Source organism: Zonotrichia albicollis, chromosome Z (genome assembly GCF_047830755.1).
Source record: "Zonotrichia albicollis isolate bZonAlb1 chromosome Z, bZonAlb1.hap1, whole genome shotgun sequence".
Taxonomy (NCBI): Eukaryota; Metazoa; Chordata; class Aves; order Passeriformes; family Passerellidae; genus Zonotrichia; species Zonotrichia albicollis.
The window spans coordinates 35,563,812-35,580,594 of NC_133860.1; the positions used below are offsets into that span (position 1 = coordinate 35,563,812).

The following is a 16,783-nucleotide window of genomic DNA, read 5'->3' on the forward strand; positions in this document are numbered from 1 at the left end:
TGCCCTAAGACCAACAAAAGGATTAGCTTTTTTTCTCTGGTCGCTCTGTTTTCTTCACAGGAGTTTCCCCCTTTCTTAAAATGGCAATGACATGTTAAAGATCCATCATACAGGCCAAGATATATTTGTGTGGATGAAATTAAAATACCGCAGGCAGGCATTAATAACTATATTTCTTTCAGAGGCCATCCTGGACTATTAACACAGAAGATTAAGAATCAGCTTTAAATTCTATATACAAATGGAACTGGCTGTCTACCCAATTTGAGTTTAATTCTTGTCACTGATATCCAGCAAAATAATATTTCTTCATTTATAATGATATGTATTTTGAGATAACTTTTCTAAAAATAGGATTCAAAATTTTCATAGAAAGTTTTAATAATTATGCTGGGAGCTAAGACCTTTAGTTAATGTAAAATAGTCTATTCAATAAATGCCTTGCAGTTAGAAACAATAGAAAGGGACAATACTCAGTATTTTCCAAATGTGAAGAGAACAGCAAAAAAATCTTTTAATAATCCCCTCTTCTCTGCCTCCCACATTGACCCATTTTGTATTGAACAAAGGCATATACATATCATTTTTGTTGCTGAATACATTACCCAGTTCTTGTTTAAACATGTTACTTCAGATTACATATGGCTGTAAAAATAACTGGTTGGACCAATTTAAACTGCTGATTATAATCTCAATTTTGGCATGAGGAAATTTATTACAAAACTTGTTTAGGACTGCAGATGTATCTCTGCCTCACAGCTGTAAGAAAAGGGTGGATTTGCAATGTTCCCAGTGTACAGATCTTAGTGAGTGTCTGAAAGACTCCTTAGCACAAAGCTAAAACATGTCACTAAAAAGACATTGTTTTTTTTCTAACTTAGTTGGAAGGCAAATGGTGATAAAAAGAAAATTAGGAACAATGCTGCATGTCTATGCAATTAAAATATTCTTTCATGTGTAAATAAAATGCTTCCTTAATAGCCCCAAATATTTTTTTTCAATCTTTTGGGCTCAGTGGAATTTGGCAGGACTGGGCGTGGTTAAGGGCTGCCGGCATGTTGGATGACATTGGCTGTCATCTGGGCAGAGCCTGTGGGCTGGTGGGTAAGGCTGACTACACACACAGACATGATTAGAAGGGATGAAGATGTGGGGGTAGTTATGCACCTGCCTGAATTCCTGGCCACTCAGTCATCCCTTTTTATCCTCCATTCCCATTATTTTTACAAAATAGACTAACAAAGGTGGAGGATGGAAGAAGACATGTCCATTTCATAACTCAGCCTTAACCACACAAAAGGACTTTATTGATATGTTTTACATACTTTTGTTTAGTTGGGTATTATAACCACTAACTGCTGACCACTGAAACTAATATACTGCTTTCAGGAACATAAAACCTCAGCACACATCTTGGTGGAAAAGTGTGAGAATAGTTGCATAACCATAGCACTTAGCAGCCAATACTCAAGTTCTTTCTTTAAGGACTACTTTAACCATGCTAAAAAACCTCTATTTGCACAGATGTTGTTGTTTAACTGATATGCCCATAATGTGACTAGGTATTGCAAACTTAGTGTGTACTAAGCCAAGCAGGAAGTTTACCCATTCACTATGGCAGATGCCAGGCCCATGTGCACTAAAGAGCCCACAATTCTCAACTATGTGAAACAGACCCTTGCCTCCGTGTAAAAATGAGGTAAGAACAAAACCAAGAACTATCCTCCAGTGGTGCAAAAGCAGTGGTATTTCAAGTACTTTTATATCTTCTGTGCATAGATATATGTGTATACATTCAAGGTAGGATAAGAACTATAATACAGGTATTAAAAAAATGGGAAGAAAAACATAACAATCAATCTTATTGACGTTGGCAAGTCTGAGGTTTTTATTTCAGGTTTACTATGATGGGGTTCCTAAATTTTGGATCCTAAGCTGACAAAGGAAATCATTCTTAATTAAAAAAAAACCCCAGGTGTCTTGTGAGAAGTCTGGCCTGACAAGAAATCCAATCAATGCAAAAAAGGTGGCAAACAAATCCCTAAGTTTCAAGATTTGTCAGTCTTTGTGCAAGAGCTAGTACACCTGGCACAGAAAAAAGGGCAAAGGGAGGTAAGAATATGGTGTTAACTTGTTATTCCCTCTACTGGAGAGATAGTTATATAGAAATTCTCATGTGCTAATGCTTTCTTTCAGATCTGTATATAGAAGAAAAAAAGAACAAGGTTTTTCTTGGCAGTCTTAATATCAGGTACTTGAGCATCATAACCTAGCCATAACTAATCTATCTATCTTACTGTTCTATCTTACTGTTCTATCTTACTGCCTCCACAGAATCCACAGAACTCAACTTCCACTTGTCTCAGGCTCTTAGTCTTCAGTTGGACTAGATCAGTCTGATTCCAGCTTCATTGTTTCCTTAGGCTAGAAGGAAAAGAAAACTCTTTGATCTCTTGTAAGAGCAAATAAATTCTTCTCCACTTTTTGACACTTACTGCATCAAGTTTGAATAAAAATCTCTGCCTTGGCAGACAAAGAAAGTCTTCTAAGCAATATTCAATTCCCAGAACAGCCTGAAGAGATTAAATTCTCTAGAATCTAAGATTAGATTCTCTATGTTCTCTGATACAGTATGACTAAATCCCAGTACCACTAGTGAGATAAGAATGCAGTTCATTGCAGCCTAAGCTCTCTCTCCTTAAACTCTTAACTTTTACTGTTCTTAACAGCAAGAATCTAGCTATGAGCTAGTTGACTCTCAAGTGAATAATTTTATTTCAGTATGAACAGAGCACCCATTTTGACACCTGACTGTATTTTTAGATGTCTGATTTTTACCTGACCAATGGGTAAGAATGGAAAGTATGATTAAGTCTATATCACTTTACTTGTTCCACTTTGGGTTCTGAAAGAGTTTTGATACTATTAAAATACATGCCATAAGCATACAAGCAGAAAGGCATAAACAAAGGGGAAAACTCAGATTTAATTTTAACATTTAACTTACACACAAGAAAGATATTGCAGTTGCAAGTGATATTGCTGGCTTAGTACCTAGTTCTTGGCAGTGAAAAATCATATACAGTATACCTTTACTGCTCTTTAAAATTTTTCATTCTGAAGACACCAACACTCAGTAATTAAGTACAGCTGCCATAGGAATGCAGAAGATATAAAATACAATTCTTTTTCTACAAAAAAAGCTTAAATAAAAACTTAACTACAGAAAGAAGTAGTGAAGGAAATAATAGCAAAAATATCAATCTTCAAAGTAGAATTTTCACAGAAATTGGTGTTTGAGATGCTGGCTAGTACCAAGAGGTTTTTAAACTTGGAAACTAAACACTGCATGGCAGCAACTGCCATTATGTAGAAGGCTTGCAGGTGCTGGGTTGCAGAATGTGTCTGGATTCTTGCCCACATGAAATGAGGGTCAAGTGTTTCTCATTTCCCTTATCAGAAACACCTCTCCTCCAGCAGAGGACAACAGTCAAGAAGGAGAATAATACCAGCAACAACTGATATCAGAAGAGGATTTGGAAGGACTCCTATGAAGAAGATAATAGTTGCCAGTAGGAGCAAGAAGGCCCCAAGGCAACTAATTTCTATTTTCAACTGTTTGAGACACTAAACCCAAAGGCATCTGGCTAAGAAGATACTTGGACAAATAATTCACAGCCCACCTCTTCTTGAGCTGAATCCTTCATGGTGCAACTTAGGCAAAAATGGATGTCTAAAAGTTTATTCCGCAATAGTGCCTCAATTCCCTCTCCCAATGTGATCTGAGAAATGCTCCTTAGGAACAGCACCCAGACTAAGCCTCTCTTTACTTACCAGTAAAAACACTGTCTGTTCCCAGGAATTTGTAATGTCCAACGAGCTCCTGTGTTTTAAGGATCAGCCTTGGACACTTTTTTGCCTGAATAAGAACCCAAGTGTGATAATATATTTTCTTCTCTGATTTTCAAAGAAAGTTTCCAACCCAAAGTGTGGCCAGGATGGAACATTGTTATGATCAAAGCCCCTCTCTTGCAGCCCTACAAACAGTGTTCCAAAGTGAGACCCTTTGAGCTCTCCTGGAGAAGCAGCTGTGACCAGCAAAGCCCCTGTGAGTGGGGCCTCTCAGAGCCAGGGAACTCCCATGTTTGCTGTATTTGGAAGATCCCAGGACTTCTTGAGGCTCCACCTTTCACAAAGGCATCTGAAGTGGGTATTTCACTACTCTGAGGGGAATTTTTCACCTTGTACAGGCTCTTTGTGCCTGTGTGCATGCACGTGTGCATGTTCTGTACCAAGTGCACAAGAAATGCTGCTCCTCTAGATTCTCTAATCGCTTTAGATTTGTAAGTTAGGTCTGTAAGTAAGTTACTGTTGTGGTATACTAAATCCTTTATGAATCCTTTGCTAACACATTTAACTTCAGTTATAAGTTATGTGGCATGGTTTTGGTTTATTTCGGACAGGACTGATTGAGTCCAGGTTTTCATCTGCTTTTCCTCAGTGTGCCCTTAAGACTGAACCTTGCCAACAAACCTTGTCCTGCTGTTGCTTTTATACTGGACCTGTTTCTACCAATACTCTTGCTGGTGATGCTTTAAGCAATCTGAAAACGTTCTTTAGTCTCTGTAGTGACAGAGACTACATTATGTCTGAAGCACAAACTAGCGACTGAGATGAGACAATAACCCCACAAAACTCCTCCTTTTCAAAACAGAGCAGGCATTAGGACCACAAAAAGTTTTAGATGAAAACAGTTTGGAATGATTACATTCAATCTCTTTAACTTGAAATGTGATCTATTCCCTACCTTGTATAGTACCTCAACTCTGTTTCTGTCCAGGAGTCCTTCATGATTGCTAAAGATGTGTGATTCATACACAGAAGGCTGACCTTAAAAACTGCTAACAGGAGCAACAAAAACTCTAAACCAGTTTCTATTCTTAGCTTTCCGGGGCAGAGTCAGATATTAGATGATAGAGTCACCATATAAATACTTGAATAGAGGATCCCTGCTATACCTCCTTCTGAAGAGAATACTGCGTTTATAGATAAATATGCAAAACTGAAAATGCAAGAACAGGAGGCACAAACATCTGTTGACTCCCACAGCACATGAGCACTTGAAAATGGATACAATCTGCCCCTTCAAGACATTGATAAAAGTAAGTTGGAAGTATTTCTGAGCTACCCCTATTTAATGGAAAATTCTCTGTATCATGTGTCTTGGAAATGAAAGGGTTATCTCCTCATGTACTAAAGATAACAGAAGCAATGTAATTTTGACTGGTCCCAGGGTCTTTTATTTTTTCTTTATCAGCTGTTCAACACTATACTTCAATAAAGTATACCAATGTATAAGTACAAAAGTCATCAAGTATGAAAAAGTAATCCTTTGGATTTAACTTTACAGTGACAAAGAAACACAGAGAACAGTGGAAACATTTCTTGCTCTAACAGAACTAAAATCCAGTTGTGAGAAATCCAACAATGTCCAATTCTGTAAAAGCCTGTGAATGCAGTGCCTGAATGTCAATTTTATATCAGCTCATAATTTAAATTCAGCCTTCATCATCACTGCTGCTCCAAGCATCTTCATACGCTGGATTTACATGTTGTTGAGGCAGAGACTAGGGAAAATAAAAATTCTCAGTGTTTTGCTTAATTAAAAATACTACAATCTAATAAGGGAAAAGCTAAATGCACTTTTTAAATGACTACATGTAGACAAACTATTCTCTCATCAGTACTGGATTATTTTTAACTACTTTCTTAGAAATTCTGCTGATTTGAGACATGATAAATTACGAAAAGAAATAGTACTGTATTTAATTTCAATTTCGGCATAAAACATCTGGAGGACTGACTGTAAGTATTACAAATATTTGGTACGAAATGTAACAAATGTTACAACAGTGTTTATTGTGTGCCACTGCTTTAATTTAGATCACAATATCCTCAGCCCATCATAACTTAGCATTGCAGTTTCATAGAGGCCAGGCAGCCCTGGCCTCTATCCACATCCAAGAAATATTTCTCACCTCAACCCCACTAGGGTCCAACTAAAGGGTTTGTGTAGCTATGCAGTGCAGTGAACACAATGACTTGGGGTAACTTATTTTTCTTGATTACTTCTATTCTGGGTTCAGATTCTGGTCATACAAGCACTCAAATGCCTATTTTAGCACCTGAGAGGAAACATGAATTAATGGCCTGTGGGCAGCAAAATAGCTTCTTACAGAGAAATCTCATTTACAGCATTTGCAAACACCAGCTGTAGCTTAACAGATTTCAAAACAATGGCATATACTACATACTGCCACTGTGTCAAATTTAAAGGAGCAGCTCTAATCAGAGCTAAGTAAATAATGTTGTTGCTGTGGGTTTTTGTTTTCCAGACTAAGAAAAATCCAATTTATTCACATCAAAATTTTCATGGCAAAAATGTTAATTTCAGGTCAACACAATTTGCGTTTAGGGTAGAAGACCTTTGGAACTATATTTTTCTTCTCTGCTTAAGTGCAGGATAGTTTTGAAATACAAAAACTTACAAAAAGCAAATGTTACAACAATTTTACGTTTCTTATAATTTTTCCATCTAAAATGGATTGATGCTGAAATTTTAAAAACTGGAATTTTCACATGCTATAGGCCAAAACATTAATACACCCTCATTTTTCAACTCAGTACAGTTTGCCAGACTGTGATCCGGTAATGGTTTCAGTTCCTTAAAATACAGACTTTTTGTCACTCAGGCTGCTCACTGAAATATTTCTTGTCTGAGAGAGAGAAAGTACTCTACTGGAAAATAGTCTTACATTTAATCTTCCCTGCAATCACCCTGAATGTCTTGCACTGGGCCTTTGATTTTCACATCATAATTATTTGTGTATGAAGTGTGGTATCCCTAATCTTACTACTTAATACACAGTATATTCTTAAACAATTTAAAATACCATCTAGCACCTCTACAATTCCAAAACAGGACAAACTGCAGAAAGCAGTTTGGAAATGAAAGAAGCAGAATTTGAAAGACACAGAGTCAAATGACATGAACTACTCTTAAATAAGTAGGAAGGTAGCAGCCTCCAAAAGTTTTGACTACACTACAAGAGAAAATGTTTTCTCAAAACCCTACAAGGAATAAAAGATTGCACAGAAATAATAGGTGATTCTCCTCTTAATTAGAAATTGTTAAAAATATTGGTGGTGAATCACATACTTCATATTGACTTTACACACAACCTGCCCAAGTATAACAGCCACCAAAAAGTACAGTTCAAACTCAAAAATTCACTACCTTTTCAGACGTATCATCAGGAACTGGCTCTCGTGGAGCTGGTATCCATGCAAGGATATTGCAGTCTTTGCTACCACTATAAAGTTCCTGTAAAAAACAAGCAAAAGTTACTTTCACACAAATTTAGTGAATAGTGACACAGATATCATAGTGGGCAGAAAAAAAGGGTAGTGAATATTATTTAAAAATAAAGGCAAATAGTAAATTTCTAATTTATATTATAAATCTGGATAAGTAGTATTTTAAATAATATGCCAAAACAAAATTAATATGTTTTTATATTTTTTCCCAGATTGCTCACCAAAACAGCAAAACCACACTGAAATGAACTGTGTTGCTTAAATACATTTTTCTTCTTCCCTCTCTCTAATCTCCCGAAAAGACAGCTATTTTAACAGTTAGGCACCTTAAGAGATTGTTTATGGACAAGTAAAAAACCTGAAAAAACCCCACAAACAAAAAACAAAAGAGAAATATTTTTTAATAATTAAAACTAGGAATAAATTCAGAAGAATCAAGAATCTAGTAAGACACATCAGAAAAGAGAATATGTATGGAACAAAGAAGTATTAAGCAAATATAGTCCTAGGGAAGGAAAAGAAAAAAGTAGAGTACAGTATGAGGCTTGTACCCTGTTGGGAAGGCATGGATGAGAAAGACTCATTTATAATTTTAATATAAATAACGCTTATAAATTGTTATAGTTATGACTAAGGACTGAGATCCCATTGCACAAGGCGCCCTGCAACACATGAAAACAAATAGTTCTTATATCAAATAGCCCTAAGTCAAATATATCTTAATTTTCTTACTGTTCTTACTAAAGAACAAGTCTGTAGTTCTGTACTAGAGGAAATACACACTTCTCTGTCACTCTAAGATGAGAAAATTTTGCTGGTGAGAAATCCTAACACCATCTTTGCAGTAAATTTTGCACCTATAACACTTGCACTTTCCGACACGCGTAAATTAACAGGTATGAAGATATTCTCACATGCCTTCAACACTGAATTATATTCCTGCTTATTATATGTTATGTCTGACAACACTTGAGTATTGTCATGTATTTAACTTCCTGAGTGAGACATATGAGTTTTTTTGTAGTATTCAGGTTGACAGTATGAAGAATGAAAGCTGTGCTTTATGTATGCTGGTTTTTACACTTAAACTAGCGACTGTCTGCATATGTGCACTTTATGAGTATATTGATTCAATGTAAGCTCAATATATTATCACAGGTCTGTCTTTGCAGGAAGTCTCCTATATAATTTATATATAATTAGAACTGCATGAATTATGTTGACATTTGGTAAAGAAATTTAATGCTCAATTCCTATAAACATCTATGTGGGTAATCTAATTCAAGTGAGCTGCCATACTTTTCTAAAGCTGGTATTATGCATGAAGTTGCTCATGCATAAAGAACATTCAAGATAAGAGTTTACAATTTTAAGAAACATAACCATCCTACTTACCTTGCTTAAAAGAAGATATGGTACACCAAAGTATAGGTCAAACTCTACTTTATTCTGTCAGCAAGCAGTACTCTGCTCGGGCCTTCTGTCTTTGATAGAATCTAGAATATCACTAAGAACTTCAAAAGATCTTTCTATGCCAAAATATCTCCTTATGAGCAATGTCACAGTGACATCTGCATTCTTCCATTTTAATCCTTCTTATCACTTGTCTGACTTTCTGATCCTGGTATGGTAAGATCTTCAGCCAATATCCACTGCATTAAGCAATACTTAAAATTAATTATTACTACCTGAACTGGTGACTCACACCATAAATCAGTCAAAAGAAGAGCTAGTGACCTCTATGTAGAATTATGTTATAATACAGGACAGACACATATATTGCACTACAAACATGCTCTATGCATGTTTATAGTACAATATATGGAAAGACTGCAAATAAAACCTAATTTAACTTCTAGTTAACTTAATGTAATAGCATACTACTGGATTTGCCAAATACCTTTGCAGATGTCACTAGCATTCTTGAGCAGTATGAGCAGCAGTATGATTTAAATAAAAATTGCTTCCTGTTGCACACCTACTATTTTATGACATGTTATTCATACGTGATGATTTACGCGATTTTTTTTTCTGAAAGGGAAACATAGGTCTTGTTTGTTTATTTAAATCATTCTAAGTAGGCACACTGGTATCTAGTATGTTAGATCCAACTGTAAACATCATCTAAGATATTGCACAATGAAGATTTTCTCTTCCACACCACCCTTGAAATTACTGACCTCCTATTAAATTAATGCTTCTTATTAAAGGGCTAAATTCTGCAGTTCTTATTACTCAAGCAGTCTAACATCTTATTAACTTTATAGATATATTTACATAAGAACAGTACAGGCAAACAATAATATAGTGGATTTTATGGCTCTGTTCCTAGGATCAGAAAAGGCATATATACACACATTAACTAAAGCTCATACCACTCTCTGGAGACAGCTCTGTACTGCACCTCAAACATAAAAGGTATTTCACACAAACATGCTAATTAATTTGGATAAGAACAGATAAAGACTAGTGGGATTGAATTTCAAATAGCTAGCTCCTTGGTTATCAGTGATCATGTTTGATTATATGGTCCCAAGCAAAGGTAAGACACTTCTCATCTCAAATACATATTCTATATAAATTCAAATACATAACTGGTACAAAATTTAAGTTTATTCTTAGAGCCTATTCTAGTTACGAGGTGAAACAAAGATAGCAAGTAAAATACAGTTAATGAACAAGAAGAACATGAAGGACTGACAGCAATCAGTACTAATAAGGAATTCTGAACACAGTAAAAAATAGTGAGAAAAACCTAAGGACCAGATTTAAGGATGGGTAGGACACAAATCAGTCACCAGGGTTAAAGACAGCAGGAAAAGTTTATAAGACTGTTAATATGAAGAACACTTAACAACAACAGAGAATACCACATGGAAATGGCCAGAACTACAGAAAAGATGTAGATCTTGTTTCTCATGAACACAGAATAATAAAGTCCAATTAAGTGCTAACGAGTAACAAAAAAGTTACAAAGCCACTGCTACACATTTCACCACTGTATATATAGCTTACATCACAGATGTAAGCTATGTATACAGAAGAACCATCAAGCAAAACTTCCAGCTTGCTTAATTATGTTTTGATATGTATTTAAAAATTCCAAAGCTGAAAGTGAGATGATACGCCATTCAGAAAGAAAAAAAAAAGGCAGAATAATATAGACAAGAATGAACTGACATTTTTTAATCTCAAACATGACAATGGAAAAGATTATCGAATGATTAAGTTACTGTAGAATTAAAATATAGATATATAAATATCACTCAAGAGAATTTGCAATAGAGCATGTTTTGTTAAGGAAAAGTGATTTTACTTAAAACTAGTAACAAAATACAAATGTACAGTTGGGAATAACTTTGCAGCATGTTGATTTAATAATACTTGAGAGAGTAAAATAGAAGAGGTGACTATAAATTTTACAAACAATATTACATTCTCAGGAAAGAATTTTTACTGGCAAAATTGTAATTTATATCAGAATTACATGAAGACTGATGAATGCACTTAGTTGTATCAAGATAGGATAAGATACTTGGAAGTACATGTGTGAACACTGAAAATAACAGTAGCACTACCTTTGGTATTGAAATCCTGATAAGGATGTGTGGATTTGGCATGGCCTGCTTTATTGGTAGCAGGGGAGGGCCACAGGAGTAGCTTGTGTGAGAAGCAGCCAGGAGCTTCAACCATGTCCAACAGAGCCAGCATCTGATGGCTCTGAAGATGGATATGCTGTGGGCCCAATTAGAGAGGTTGATAACGCCTCTGTGATGACATTTAAGAAGAAAATCAAAACAGCGCACCTTTTTTTCCCTGGGGAAGTGAGGCACCATGGATGCCATCATCTTGGTGCAGCCCATGGCTTCCCCTTGCTGCCCCTGCCCCGGCCAGCCGTGCTGCAGCAGAGAGGGCAGGGGCAGCAGCAGCTTCCCCTTCCAGCACCCGCAGGAGGCAAGGCGTCAAACGGCGCCCGCGGCAGCCACCACTGCTCACGTGGTGCTGGCCCTGGCCCATGGCTGATGGCACAAACACGGTGAACAGCACCCAGCCTAGATGAGATCAACTTCCCAGTGCTGTGGGATCCTGCAGGAATCTGAATTTGTGGAACTTGTTGGCAATGGTACCTATGAGCAGCAGTTTTTCTTCTAGATAGAGGAGGTGAGAACATGTGAGGGAAAAGAACATGGCAGCACCAAGCTCAGTGGAGCAGGAGAGGGAGGAGGTGCTCCAGGCGCTGGAGCCAAGATTCCCCTGCAAGTGAGGACCATGGTGAAACAGGCTGTTTCCCTGTAACGCATGAAGTCCACAGGAGATGCAGAGATCCACCGTCGTAAAAATGCTCATGCTGGAGCGGGTGGATGCAAAGAAAGCTGTGATCTAGTGGGAAACCTGTCCAGAAAAAAAGGGCTCCTGCTTCCAGAGACAGAGAGCCCTTGCTTCCAAAGCAGAGCAGCCTATCCTTAGAGGACTGCACCCTGTGCCAAAGTGACCCACAGCACGCCAGTTTTTGGGAAGACTGTTTGCCCATGGGAGGGATCCCACAGCATGGCAGAGGAAAGACTCCTCTTCCTGAGTGAACAGAAGGTGATCTCCAGTGATGAACTAACTAAATCCCCATGTCCTGCCTCCCTCCACTGTCACTGGGACAGAAGGAGGGGGTGAGGGGAAAAAAGGTGTTTTAAAGGCTTATTTTACTTCTCATTATCCTCCTATGACTCTGATAATAATAAATTTACTTTATGTCTTTAAATTTGAACCTGTTTTGCCCTTAGAATGTTTTTCTCCCAATCCTTACCCCAACTTATGAGCTTTTAGTTTTCTTTTTTTCTCTCTCCTCTGCCCAACTGTAGCAGGAGAGGGTAAGCAAACAACTCTTGTGGGTGCCTGGTATTAAGCCAGTGCCAAATCATGACATATAGCAATGTCGTTTCTCAGACTACCTATTTAATACAAGTGAAAGCACAGCATTTATGAAAAAAGAAAATCCAGTCACACTTCTAGAGTATAGAACTGAACTCTGGAAAAGGGTGCTTCTGAAAGAGAATCAGGAGTCACATCAGAAAAGCAAATGAAGTTGTTGACATCACAGACTTCTAGATACAGTGACTGCTGTAGTTCTTGTGTGCATATGCACACATGAGTGATCCTTTTCCATGGATCTCAAATGCCGAGGTAGAGACACCACATGTAAAACAAGTAAAACATGTTTTACAGAGAGAGACCTAATTAGCCTCACCTCTTCAGTTTATCAAAAAGAACACCAAAGATAACTTTATATAAACACACTAGAAGTTTTGTTGGGAAACTATTCTTGAAAAGACAAAAAGCTTTTCAAGAACATTCTGGAAAAGATGTGCTTTAGCCACAATGTGAATATTGCAGTCGATGTATCTCACTGACTATTAGTATCAGACTGCCTTCCAGATCTAGCAAAGTTTATTAGCTTAAGGTCTACTCATGTCCATAATGTGACCATAATTTTCAGCGAAGTCTGTCTCAGTAATACAGTCTCAGGGATTCAGTCAAAGCTACTAGACACAAAGCAGAAGGTACCAGAGTAATTTCTATGATGAGAGGTCATAAAATGGTATCTACACACCCCTTCTGCCTCAAGTATTTCTACCTGATACTCAGAAACAGCAGGAAAAGAAGGCAGAGCTGGGACATGAAGTATGATCCTTAATACAGGGGGGCAACTATGTAATGGCCTGAAAATCCATACTATCATACATTCTGCACTTGGCACAATACATGCCATATGAACAATCTGTTCTAAAGTAACTCATAACAAATTCATTTTTGTTATCCTTAAGTCTTTTATTACAAGATAAAAATACACCAGAGTGGGATAGGAAAAGGAAAAAAAGGCAGAGAAGAAAAAAAACATCTGTCAGTACCATGAGTCCCTGTAATGCTATAGTATTTCTCAGCTGAAATATTCTCTGATAAATTTAAGAATCTCACAATGTTGCCAGCACTTTATCCAATGTGTAACTACAGGCACTTGAGCAAGATCCCCTTAGCAAAGTATTCGAGAGTCTTCTCAGTACTCACTGCAGTACTAATGCACTTCACAGTCTTTCTTAATGTGATTAGTCTCTGAGAAAGATAACTCCTCTTCCATTTTACAGAAAAGTCTTCACACATATGCTTCATTAACGATTACACAAGTCAAAAAATTACTAAAGGTATATTGAGAAGTTACATATGTGAGACAAAACAAGCAGTGGAAGGAACCTAATCCAGAAAATGTCATCCCAAAAGCTTGACTAAACTTTTCCTGGATGACACATAAGACACAGTACTCCCTCTTATGATCTTTGATTAAAGCATATCCCTGAAAAGTGAATGCTTTTATAGTGCAAATGGTATGTCAATCTGCATAAATATTCCTGCTTGTCTGGAATACTGCTTGTATTTTACTTACCTGAAAATGAGGTTGAAATACACAGCAGTTGACAGTACTATAGTGCCCTCTAAGCATAGTTATCAGTTCTCCTGTGAAAACTGTATAAACAGCAATGGTACTTCCATACGGAACAAAGGTAAACTCTGGATTACAGCCACAAGAGATGGCAAATTTGAGTCCTTTCCTACTTTCATTACAGACTTTCCCATAGTTTACCTGCAAAATGAAAGATCACATAGATTACATAGTCAGCTATTAAATAAAATCCCAGGAAATTATATTAAAAGGTCAATTTTACTTCATGTTTAACACTCAATAAAATTAATTTTGGGTTATGTTAATAAATCTCATGATATTTCAAAGTACAGATGCCTACCAAGATAATTATTTTTATGTTCAATAAAGTTTACTCTTCTTAATATCAATTTAGAAATAAAGAAAAGAAAGGAAAAGAAAGGAAAAGAAAGGAAAAGAAAGGAAAAGAAAGGAAAAGAAAGGAAAAGAAAGGAAAAGAAAGGAAAAGAAAGGAAAAGAAAGGAAAAGAGAGGAAAAGAAAGGAAAAGAGAGGAAAAGAGAGGAAAAGAGAGGAAAAGAGAGGAAAAGAAAGGAAAAGAAAGGAAAAGAAAGGAAAAGAAAGGAAAAGAAAGGAAAAGAAAGGAAAAGAAAGGAAAAGAAAGGAAAAGAAAGGAAAAGAAAGGAAAAGAAAGGAAAAGAAAGGAAAAGAAAGGAAAAGAAAGGAAAAGAAAGGAAAAGAAAGGAAAAGAAAGGAAAAGAAAGGAAAAGAAAGGAAAAGAAAGGAAAAGAAAGGAAAAGAAAGGAAAAGAAAGGAAAAGAAAGGAAAAGAAAGGAAAAGAAAGGAAAAGAAAGGAAAAGAAAGGAAAAGAAAGGAAAAGAAAGAAAAAGAAAGAAAAAGAAAGAAAGAAAAAGAAAGAAAGAAAAGAAAGAAAGAAAAGAAAGAAAGAAAAGAAAGAAAAGAAAGAAAAGAAAGAAAGAAAAGAAAAGAAAGAAAAGAAAGAAAGGAAGAAAGGAAGAAAGGAAGAAAGGAAGAAAGGAAGAAAGGAAGAAAGGAAGAAAGGAAGAAAGGAAGAAAGGAAGAAAGGAAGAAAGGAAGAAAGGAAGAAAGAAAGGAAAGAAAGAAAAAGAAAAGAAAGAAAGAAAAGAAAAAAAGCAAGCAAGAAAGGCCTTAAAACTAGCAATTCCACATTAAGAAATAGGATTTCAACAGGCTGTTGCATGCCAGATCTGCATCAAGCACCTAAACCCTCACTGAAATTAGACGTGGTTCAGGAATTACCACCTGTTGTGGTTTAGGAATGGTGTTTTCAGTTCAGTACACTCGCTCTCCTGCCTATTCAAAACACAACAGGCAGAGATCATGGATTGAGCTAAGAACAATTTACTAGAAATAGCAATAAAAAACCAAACAGTAAACAACAATTAGTAACAAAAGGTATTAGTAACAAAAGGTATGAGACAATGAAATTATTTACAAGTTCAACAAAAAAGTACTGGACCATTTTCTCCCAGGGTAGCTTTGATAGGAAAAATTTCTAAGACTTTAGTGATGAGGTGTAAGGGAAGTCTTGCAAATTAAAATAGTATAAAAGTACCTTATTAACACCTGTACTAATGTCTCAAACTATAGTTTCATAGAGTTTCAAGCATCTGACAAGTTTTATACAGTTAAAAATCTCATAAAAGATTGAAAGTGAAGTTTCTGAACATGTTTGGAAATATTCCAGTTGGCTATATCAGTCTAATTAGGTTCTACCAGACATCAGAAGTATATTTATGAAGTGACAGAGAAATACCTTCATGGAAAAAGTCCAGCCTTCCTTGAAACAAGTCAATTAAAACAAAGCATTACAATTCAGACTATTTTTTAATGAAGAAAATGCATTGTGTTAGAATATTTACACTATGAACTTCACAAATTTCTTAGCTTATAGTCAAAAGATTCCACAATTGGAATTGTTTTCCTTCTTAACTCTGTGCCTTCAGTTTTACGTGGGGAGATTTAAGATTAACACAGAGAGCTTTGCTAATATGGTATACAGCAGTGACATTGCTGAAAGAAAATAATATGTATGGCTTTGTTTCTATGCCTTTTGAAAGGTATAGAAAAGAAAGATTTAGGTCAAAAGGGTGGACTAGTCAGGGAAATAAAAGGACTATGGTGTAAACTTGTAATACTTGTACATGCATTCATTTCTTTGCTGATGACTTAAAATTATTTTAAGCAATACCTCTGGGCAGTGTGTGAAAATACAGTACTCTGGACAATACAACTCTGAACTTCAAAAAGCAAAGCAGGGTCAAGCTATTCCACACCTGATTAGAAAACTGTAAAATAGCCTATGAAACAAGTAAATGAACTAACAGGCACAGAAAAATCAAAATCCAGTGATCCGGCTGGTAACAGGAGAGTGAACAAACTGCATTATCTGCTTTGGTGGTGATTTGAAGACGGGAAGATGTTTGTGTATGAGGTGCTGAGAACAAGCTGGCAAATATAGGTAGGGTGGAGAGAAATCTTTTTATTTAAATATGTATACAGAATCATTTTTGCTCTGTTCAGAAACTAAGCAGCACAATTAAAACATTTTTGAGGTATAGCAAAATTTCTTTCTTTCCTGATAGCAATGACAGACCATAATTACAGCTGACTAAAATTCCATGGACACTGACTTACCTAATTTGTACGTCTTTCAAAATAAACAAAGAAAACTAATTTCTTTACCGAACAGAAAAATAAAACAAGAACCTTCAGCACAAAAAAAAAATCCAAAAGCCATTGAAAAGACTGCAATATCAGAAGAGATTTAGCACATTTCCCGCCCCTCATTCCTGCTGCAGTGTGATTCCAACACAAATCTGGAAGAATGGATGAATAGATATTTTTAATACTGTCATGCAACTTCACAGGAGAGATTCCACAAAAACAGAAGGAGATTTGCAAGAAAGCCAGGCAGCCAGTGAAACTCTCAGGTATGG

The 16,783-nt window shown here is 36.3% G+C and overlaps 2 protein-coding genes across 3 annotated transcripts in view; both read right to left on the minus strand.

Moving 5' to 3' along the window:
* ELOVL7 (ELOVL fatty acid elongase 7) overlaps window positions 1-13,846 on the minus strand; it is a 62,311-nt gene extending 48,465 nt beyond the window's left edge. The window contains exons 1-2 of the mRNA XM_074533522.1: window positions 13,808-13,846; window positions 7,298-7,384 (exon numbers count right to left, since the gene is read on the minus strand). Of these exons, the coding sequence (XP_074389623.1) occupies window positions 7,298-7,314 (17 nt within the window). The 5' untranslated portion in view covers window positions 7,315-7,384; window positions 13,808-13,846. The remainder of the gene's footprint in view (window positions 1-7,297; window positions 7,385-13,807) is intronic.
* ERCC8 (ERCC excision repair 8, CSA ubiquitin ligase complex subunit) overlaps window positions 25-16,783 on the minus strand; it is a 34,815-nt gene continuing 18,056 nt past the window's right edge. Inside the window, exons 10-12 of one of the 2 annotated variants that reach the window (XM_074533521.1) lie at window positions 13,808-14,005; window positions 7,298-7,384; window positions 25-5,627 (exon numbers count right to left, since the gene is read on the minus strand). In XM_074533521.1, the coding sequence (XP_074389622.1) occupies window positions 5,559-5,627; window positions 7,298-7,384; window positions 13,808-14,005 (354 nt within the window). In that variant the 3' untranslated portion in view covers window positions 25-5,558. The remainder of the gene's footprint in view (window positions 5,628-7,297; window positions 7,385-13,807; window positions 14,006-16,783) is intronic. The other variant, XM_074533520.1, reaches the window with a different exon arrangement.